Genomic DNA, 10,264 nt, shown 5'->3' on the forward strand with positions numbered 1-10,264 from the left:
CTGCCTCTTGATATAAGCTACCTACACACCAAATTAGGCGTCAATAGGCCAAAGCAAACTAAAGTTATTGAGCTTAAACTGAATTTCTATTTTTAGTTACAATGACCTTGACCACAGACACCTGGGTAGCAATCCCAAGCTGCCTCTTAATATAAACTATCCATCCACCAAGTTTGGTGTCAATAGGCCAAAGCAAACTCAAGTTATTGAGCAGAAACTGAATTTCTATTTTTAGCAACAGTGACCTTGATAACAGACACCTGGGTAGCAATCCCAAGCTGCCTCTTGATATAAGCTATCCGTACACCAAGTTTGGTGTCAATAGGCCAAAGCAAACTAAAGTTATTGAGCGGAAACTGAATTTCTTTTTTTAGTAACAGTGACCTTGATCACAGACACCTGGGTAGCAATCCCAAGCTGCCTCTTGATATAAGCTACATTCACACCAAGTTTGGTGTCAATAGGCCAATGCAAACTAAAGTTATGGAGCGGAAACCAAAAGTTGACCCCCGCCCGCCCGCAGACTTCGGCATTACAATAACCCGGTTTTTGTTGATTACTGTTAAAAGAATATTTTCATCAGATTTTGATGTTTATTTGCTCTGCAGCCATGATTGTTCCTTGACGATTTCTTACTTCATTCTACCACTATCAAATGTCTATCAGTCAATTACAATGTAAGACTTTTGTTTATTTATTTGTATCATTATAATGTACAACATTCTTACAAGACCAACAAAATACAACTGAGCATTTTTTTAATGTATTTATTTGTCTTTCAAATGTAAACATAAATAAAATATGTTCTGTTTCATACGAGGGCTGATTCAAAAATTCGTGGACAATGTGTGTATCTCCATAACGTGACGTCCTACCGAGGTGAACTCTTTGGATATTATTAATCAATGCTTTTTTAATAAATTGACCAAATTTTAAAACACAAATTGCATTTTTTATCTATGTATGACAAAATAAAAACATTAAGTATCAAAATCGCGGCGCAGCTTACTTTTTCTCTGTGATATAAACGTTTTCATCTCATTTAAACACATGTAAAACCGGTGCAAACAAAGAAAATTGCGGAAACGTTATAATAACGTTGTTTTGATACATTGTTTTGACGGCATTCTGTCAGTATTAGAAGACATTTTGAAGTTGCGGTTATTTTACGCTCGTTCTTTAAAGGACAGGTGCTAAAAACAGCTTTATCAAAAATGGACGTCACGGATCCAGCAAAACTTCGAACAGTTATACAGTTCTGTGTAAATCTTGGAAAGATGCCTGGCGAGACAAAAACAATGATCGAACGCGTGACAAATAAACCGTCAGTGTGTCGCTCTCTAGTTCTTGAGCAGAAGTACTCAGTCATTCACCATATTCGCCTGATCTTTCCCCGTGTGACCTCGCCTTGTTTCTCAGGTTAAAGAAAGAGTTGAGAGGGAAACGTTTTGACAATTTGGACGAGTTGAGAGGAGCCACCCAATGCATACTGTCATCATTCAGCCAAGAATGGTATGCGAGTACATTTAGAGACTCGGTCCGCCGCTATGAAAAATGTGTGCGGGTTAAAAGGGAATACTTTGAAAAGTTATATGGCAAAACGGTAACATAGATTACTTCCTATGATAGCATAACGTCGTTTGTGACGTCGTGAGCTGCGCCGCGTTTTGTCATGTCTATGTATATAAACTGGTGCAAAATCGTTAATTCTTGTACAATCTTTACAATATTTTGAGAATTTGTCGACATATGCTCACTTAATAAGATAGTAGAATTTCATATGATTTGCTTTCTTACTTTTTGTTTTATGCAGCGTGTCCACGAATTTTTGGATCACCCCTCGTACATCTAACTTCTGAGTGATATAAATCATAACTCATGCATCTTTGAACAATAAAAATTCATGCCAAACTGATTTTATTTAGTCTGAAAACTGAATTAACTAAACAATTAAAACACAATAACTGCTGTTGGAACAATTTTAAAGGTAAAAAAAAAAAAATAAAAAAAAAATGTCTTGACTGATTAATATTATTAAAAGATTTACAGGCATATTCATTTTATTTGTAGAATACATTCAGTGTATTCCATCTCCAAATAAAAAAAAAAGATTTTCTTTGCATGTAAAAATATATATAAAAGAAATAAGAATAACTAATTTCTGTGAGAAAATAAAGATAAAAAAGTCCAGACAATTTGGCCTACCAAAAAGTCAAAAGAGACAACTAGTTTAAATTCATCATGTTTTCTTCTTCACTACCCATTTAAAGAAGTCACACCTTGCTTCAGGATTGGACTTTAAACCCTCCCCTCTAGCGCATGTGTAGAACTGCTTTCCTTTATTTGGCCCCGGCTTTTTAACCATACGTAAAACACAAGGTTCACTATGACCCTTGCACAAGGGAGCTGGTCCAAGACCTCCCAATAAGTTCTTCCATGCACTAGCTGTCTTTGAAGAATTTTCATTAATGACACTCGTCTTCATCGATTTATCCTCCGCATCATTTGCCTTTTCAGTGGATTTGTCAGTATTATTGAAATATTTACTGGATGTCTCAATGGTTTTAATTTTGTCAGCACTTTTAATGTGTTCAACTTTAACATCCTGGCTTAGTTTTACAGCACTTTTCTTATCAGCACCTTTATTGTTGAAGAACGACATTAAGCTAGCTTGTTTTGAACTGCTATTAGACTTTTTCATCTCCGCAGTTTTCTGTTTTTTCAAAGGCTGCGGCACATTATTGAATTTTTCTGGCCTTTTCAAACTACTTACAGATTTTGAACAACTTTTTATTTCTTCCTTTACAACTTCAACTTCATCTGTTTCTTTAATATTTTCACTAACATCAGGAGTATCACTTGTTACTTTTTTCGTCAGCTTCATGAAGAATGTTGACAACTTCTGTTGCTTCCCACTGAATTCCGGCATAAATTTTGTACACAATGGGGGACATGTCTTTGGTGGTAAACATGTACAGTTAAGATTAATCGTTATAGGACAATGGTCTGAGCCTTCTACGTCCTGTAGGATGCTGGCATCTGTGAGACATTTTGTTGCAAGTTCAATGTCTGCTAATATGTAATCAAGCCTCCTACCATAGTTTGTAGCCCTGGCGTTTGTTAGAGTGCACCAGTTTGTGAAAGCATTTTCCTGAAATAATACAATAATTTTCAATACTTTTAATTAACAAGAGCGGTGGCGGCAATACTCGACTTTTTTTACTTTTTCTAAAAGTAAACAAATAAAAAGTTTAAAATAAATAAGGAAAAAAAATATATCAGTTTTTCCTTTTTTAAAAATTTAAGTAGGTAGGTTTAGACTTGTTTGTTGTTTTATCTTCCGGGGAAAAAAGTCGGGCTAAAAAATTTTGTATTTCTTTAGAAATAAACCTGTGAAAATTTCTAAATGGCCAAGATTAAATTCCTCAATTTTTTTTATCTTCTATGAGAATGAATTAATAATAATTTATAAGAGAAATTATAAAACATGCAAAACAAAACCCTCCGGTAATGTTAAAATTTATTTACAGCATGCTGCTTACCTAATATTGTATTTATATTCATTAATGTATCTAATTTTTATGTACAATGTTCTTTCTACAATGATTTAACACTTATCACTTTTGACTTTAAAAAAATTGCTTTAACTCTGTTTAACTTACTTTTTCAGGATGGAAGTACCTATAGGTATCGACAAACTTCCCACCTACTGTGTGTGGTGTGACAGCACTGAACTCGTCCTGGTTAAGCTCCGTCTCAAGACTTGGATCCCTACCTCTCTCCCAAAACATCTGGTTAAACCAAATTCTGCTTGGTCTTTTGTTATTCTGAGACTCCTGTATAATATTATGTAATGTTATGTAATGTTATGATAAGGCTTATAAACTCAACATGACCTAAAATAAAATATTGTTTGTACATTTCTCGCTACCTTCTCACTTAAATCATTGCTACCCAAAAAATTCCATTGCCAATCAAATAAAAAGAATTTCTTTTAATAACTTTAAAAAATATGCGAAGCATTCTCAACATTTTATAAAAGTCTATATAATTCAGGTAAAACAAGAACTGCCACTGTCATGGCGTGAATACCCCCGCATACCACTTTGTCAGAAGCTTTTTTTAAGTCAAGGCCCCTGTGACCTTTGACCCAGTGACCTCAAAATCAATAGGGGTCATCTACTAATCACGACTAACCTCCATGCCAAATATGAAGACTGTGGGTCAAAGGAATCTCAAGTAAATGGGTGGACAAGCTTTTTTAAGTCGAGGCCCCTGTGACCTTGACCTTTGACCCAGTGACCTCAAAATCAATAGGGGTCATCTACTAATCACGACTAACCTCCATGCCAAATATGAAGACCTTGTGTCAAAGGAATCTCAAGTTATTAGGCGGACAAGCTTTCTTTTAGTCAAGGCCCCTGTGCCTTGACCTTTGACCCAGTGACCTCAAAATCAATAGGAGTCATCTACTAATCAGGACTAACCTCCATGCCAAATATGAAGACTGTGGGTCAAAGTAATCTCAAGTTGTTGGGTGGACAAGCTTTTGAAAGTAAAGGCCCCTGTGACCTTGACCTTTGACCCAGTGACCCCAAAATCAATAGGGGTCATCTACTAATCATGACTAACCTCCATGCCAAATATGAAGACTTTGGGCCAAAGGAATCTCAAGTTATTGGACGGACAAGGAAAAACAGACGGACGGACGGGGAGACGTCCGGATGTCTGGACGGACAAGCTGATTCCAGTATACCCCCCTTACAACTTCGTTGTGCGGGGGTATAAAAATAATTATGGTCAAATAAATAATAGTTTTATATTTTTCATACAAAAAAAAATATTACCCACCTACCTTCAAACCTACCCTACCAAAATTGACATGGGTTGCAGGAGGGGAAACAAAGATAATTTGAAGGCTGGCCCAAGGGGTTGTCAGAGAGACAGTGATCTCAATTGTTTTCAGCTAGTGCTAGGTAAGTGTAAAACAATGACTAGGGAGGATTTTCTTAGTAAACAAACGGGATTACATACCCAAGTTATAGACCTTGAATAATGAACTGTAGACATGGAGGCATGTTCTAACTTAACAATGGAGGATTAGTTACTGACTCAAAATTCAAGCTGCTGCAAGAGTTACTGTCTAAGAGTCACTAGTGAGCACTATCTGTGGTTTTGATCTTTCATGTAAATATTTAACTTTGTAATTCTTTTCACCAGGAATATTCTTAGACCACAAATAGATATAATTCTGTGAAAATGCATGCCAGAATCATGCTTAGGAAGTGACCTACAATTACAATCTTGGGAGACATTTGTGAAGTTAACATAAAAATGCTCATTTCAATTTGTATAAAAAGGGCAGATGGCTCAAACCAACTCCTGTTTAAAAGGGAAAAGTAAAAGTTTTTCCTTTAAACAACACCACAACACAAATGGAACACAAAAAAAAAGTTACCTCGTCAGTTGCTTCACAATGATTTTTTTTTAATTGTTTGTATTAATATACCCAGTACATAAAATGACTGAAATGATGTACATGATTAAAAATTTACGGTAGTCACTTTATAGAATGAGGGAAATTTATTTGAGAATAACTAAATTTTAAAATTTCGCAAAATTCTTAATATTTAAAATTTCATTTTTTTAACTTTTTTTTCCCCTTTAAACAGGGGGTTAAAGGGTTTTCTTTTAAGGGTTTAAATCTAAACCCCTTTTTATAGATTTTTTGATTTACACAGTAACTAAAGAGAGACAAAAACGATTCTATAGAGTTAATCTATGTGCATGTAGGGACATTTCATTATTCATACCTTCCACTTTTTAACAGCGCCTCTGCCCTGGTCTGAAGTAAAGCATAAAATCTTAACTTATAGTGGTGTCGGTCATGTCTTTCTGGGTCAAACCTCGGACAGTATACATTAATAATAGCCAGATCTTTTTCACATCCATCTTCAAACCTGAAAATTATTTTACTGCAAATTTCATTTCAAAATAATAGAGAATACATTGATAGATAATAAATGATCATTAGTTAGCATTTAATAAATTGTGCATGCATTTAACAACAGTTACTGTCATTATAAGGAGTGAACATTTCATGTAGTCTCTTGTACATGTACCTTTAAAAAACATTGAAGCAAAATTGTCTTCACAAATTTTACATAGTCAGTGAACAAGACTGAAGTGAATAAATTTGATATCTTTTTACAAATGGGCCTTCAAAAAAGGCTAACTTAAGGCCTTTAGAAAAAGGCTTACTTAAAACAATGCAGATAAATCAGCAGTAAAATGAGGGTCACAACAATAGAGCTCTCTGCTTGAAAAAAATAGAGCTAAAGGAAAGTGCGCATTTCACTAGTATTGCTGTAAACACACAAAAGCATACGTTCAGAAGTTCTGTTAATACTTGAGATATGATTTTTTTTTATATTTTTCACAAAACATGATGTTAGTAAAGAAATACAGTGATTAAGAAGTCTGTACCGGATCCTATGCTGGGTGATTATTGCCCTTCCTTCTGCATCCAGATCTTGTAATTCATCTTTTTTAAAGGGAAGATGGTTTCCCATAGTTCCGCACATTTCCATTTTTCATTTACAGCGGGGAAACCCAGAAAAACCCCTTTCCTCTGCAGTTTTGGGTGTGACAGGGTTTTTTACAGAAGTTGGCATTTCCCTGAAAATTACAAAAAAAAAATTTTTCAAATTTTATTTTTCAGAAAAATTTTTGAAATTTATTTTTTCTTTTTAAAAAATGCCCATTTTTTTTTTTAAAAGTGACAACAAACAAAACAGGTTTTTATAGCGAGTTGCCCAGTTTTCCCTTTTTAGAAGAAGTTCTAAGGCAAATGACATTTTGACGCCCAAATTTTTTTAAGTTTTTTTCCCCATGACGAATTCAAAAGGTTTCCTACCTTTAACCCTATTTTTTGAAGAAACAAATGAGGAAAATTACATGTTTTTTTCCTGTTTTTCAACTTCATCATAAAATTATCTGTTTTTTTTCTTTCAATCAAATTCTGAAACAGAATGTTTTTCTTAGTCTAAAAATGGGAACCCCGGGGAAATGTTTTTGTCTTTTTTGGGACGGGAAATGTCTTATTTAGATTTTTTTCATTTAACCATTTGATGTAGATCTAAACCACCAACAAGTGTGCAAAATTTCAGATCATTTGCTTATTATGTTATGCCATAATATGCAAAATGACGTAAAATAAAAAGGGTTCAACATGCTTTTACCTCAAATTGGTCCAAGAATTGCATTAAATTTTGATTTTCAATTTAATTCTGAGTATATGTCTTTCTAATTGTTTTCATATTTTGTAATAAGTGCCCAAATTGATCTACGTAGAAATTTCAAATACAGTCAAACTTTGTTCGCTCTAACTTGGAGGGCCTGTGAAAATTTGTTCGGGAGATCGGTAGTTTTAGCCAACCGAGGTTGAACTATTATCACATAGGACCTAGGCCTAAAGTTTTACCAGCTTAAATCGGTCGAATGATAAATACGCCAATATAATTGTTTTGTAGATCATCAGTTTATGAAAAACGTCTTTTCTTAATATTTTAAAATGAGTATTAACGGTACACTGTTTTAATCTAAATTCATGCATACATGTATTGATATTGGTCGAGTTTGATTAAAACTTGTTGAACAATCTTCAAAATATATTTATTTGTTTATTATGGGATAAATTTTATTTTAAACAATTAATTAATAATTTTCTTTCACAGCAGCATCTATTTGTACTCACAGAAATAAACACAATGTACATGTATCATTGTATATATATTCTATAAATAGATAACAGGGTTAAAATTCATGTTATATGAAACACAACTATAATTAAAGCAGCCCTGGTAAACGTCATTTATTTATTGACTTATCACATTTCACCAGTTATTTTCTTTTTATCATTTCTAAACATGCCAAATAAACAATACTATCATAACAAATAAATTGGTTACAACACCTCTAATTTTATGTAAATTAACCTTAATTGCCTTTATCATGATCAGAAGGTGTTGAAAACATGTGTCGCCACCTGATAGAACATGTCAACCCGCAACATTTGTTATCTTCTTTTGTTCGACTGAAAAAGGTGTGATTTTCACTACATTTCTGTGGAAGGGACCAGAGATCAAGTGAGAGAGTTGGTGCAATCAATGTTGGAGCGATCCGAGGTAGAACGATATATATCATACAGAAATTTTGCCAAGTTCAAGCAAAGGTAGGTATTCGAGCAATCCAAGTTCGAGCCAACAAAATTTTACTGTATTATTTTTCAAGGCTTTGGCACCTCAGTGAAGTTCCTTTAATATCTGGCTCATAGCCCTACCTGAGTATCCGCTTCGTTTCCTAGAAAAGCTGTAATATGAGTTATAGCCATCAACAATAGCTGTAGGCTCATCCAGCATATCTCCTAAAAACATAAAAGTTTTTACTTAAATCTTATTTTCAAAGTATCTGCAAGTGCTTATGACAAATGTAAACACTATCTCCTGATAAATAGTTAAATACTGTGACACTTGCTTTAAATAATCATTTACTAATGAATCAATAGGCTATAATAAAAAAATTCTTATAAATATAACAAAATAATTCTTATAAATTAAAAGTTTGGTTAATAATACATGTTTTTAAACATTAACATAAAGCAGAGATGTATCTCTGCATACACATGTAGCTTTCTCACATGTGGATTCCATTTGTTGATTCTAAACAACTGCAAAAAGTGACAAGTAAGCTGACATTCTCTGCAGAACATCACAGACTAGGCTAGCCTACTTTTCCAGTCTCATGTCTAGGCGGGCAGCACGAAATACCCAAATATACCCAAATACACCCAAATATACCCAAATATTGCCTAAATATACCCAAATATTGTCCAATTATACTAAAAATAAATGTTTTATACTAAAAAAGTGCTGTTTTTTATAATAATTTTATCATGAATACAATATACACTTTCACTAAAATATAATCAAACATACCCAAATATACATTTTCCTATCATTGTGTTTTGAACCAACATACAGCACAGGTGCTTGAAATAAACTTTTTAAAGTTTTATATAAATGGGCTATATACTATAATAAGATATATTATATATCTTTATATACATATATAGACCGTTTATGTAAAATATTTGATTATGTGACTAGCGCCTGTGAGATACAGTAGACTTCTATATATGTACTCCATTAAAGCTAATTTTTTTAATATTATGGACATTCTTCTTCTATATAATATGAAATTTCAACAAAATTACACCTTAGAAATGTAAGTGTAGACAACAAATATCTTATCTTGAATTAAAATTGCATTCATAAAGAAGCGATATTGTAGATAAGCAAATGTCACAACTTTATTTTCTTACAACATCTTAACTGCACATTTCAACGGAATGAATGAAAGTTATAGCAGGCTAAGTCATATTATTTTATAAATATTTATTTATTTCTCAGTATAATCTATATTTTATACAATCAAAAATAAATATTGCTATATTTGGGTATATTTGGGCAATATTTGGGTGTATTTGGGTATTTCGTGCCGCCGTGTCTAGGCCCATTTTCTCTCACCTATCTACTAAAAATCTGAAGAACTGATCAATATCACAGGGGCCCAGCACAGTGTTGGGATAGTGTAAAAAATTAGTTTTAGAAAAGAAAATTTACTGTATAAATAGTCTGTATATCATATATATAGTATATATTTTTTCTAGAATTACCTTTTTACACTATCCCAACACTGTGCTGGGACAGTCCCTGTCAATAGGACACTGACTTAGTATCCCTTCTATGTTTGTGTAGAATTCATCTCAAAATATAACATTCAAATGATTATCTTAAATAGCACAGGTCATGAGATATCTTATTTCATTATTATTATTATTTTAGTTTTTTAGTGGTCACTGTGATAACATAATTTAGTGGTGTCAAACCTCACAAATGGACTTACGAGTAACCTTTGTTTCTTGAAGACATATCACGTCAGCATTTAGGGAATCAAATAGATTCTTCAAATCAATTTTACTAGCTCTTATCCCGTTGATATTCCATGACAAAATTTTCATTTCTGCAACGTCTGTTGAATCATTTATAATTATGTCAATTTTTATTTACTTATATTCTTTACAGCAGAAACATTCAATGGACACCGTTTTATGTGTAATACTTATTTTGATTGGATATTTTATCAACAATCTGACCAATGAAAACTTGTTGTATGAAACTTTACAAAGAATTTTCCCGCGTTA

The 10,264-nt window shown here is 33.1% G+C and overlaps 1 protein-coding gene across 1 annotated transcript; it reads right to left on the reverse strand.

Annotated features, from left to right (window-relative positions):
• Window positions 1-2,012: 2,012 nt before the first annotated feature.
• LOC132733082 (DNA-(apurinic or apyrimidinic site) endonuclease 2-like) lies at window positions 2,013-10,180 on the reverse strand. The gene is made up of 7 exons (XM_060719677.1): window positions 9,967-10,180; window positions 8,307-8,425; window positions 6,487-6,593; window positions 5,814-5,960; window positions 5,459-5,477; window positions 3,663-3,836; window positions 2,013-3,151 (listed from the first exon to the last, which is right to left on the reverse strand). Exons 1-7 carry the CDS (start codon window positions 10,079-10,081, stop codon window positions 2,240-2,242), a joined length of 1,593 nt encoding a protein of 530 aa, XP_060575660.1. The 5' UTR covers window positions 10,082-10,180; the 3' UTR covers window positions 2,013-2,239.
• Window positions 10,181-10,264: the final 84 nt, after the last annotated feature.

The sequence above is a fragment of the Ruditapes philippinarum genome, unplaced genomic scaffold (assembly GCF_026571515.1).
Source record: "Ruditapes philippinarum isolate M1 unplaced genomic scaffold, ASM2657151v2 ctg5992_1_1_1_1, whole genome shotgun sequence".
NCBI classification, from domain to species: Eukaryota; Metazoa; Mollusca; class Bivalvia; order Venerida; family Veneridae; genus Ruditapes; species Ruditapes philippinarum.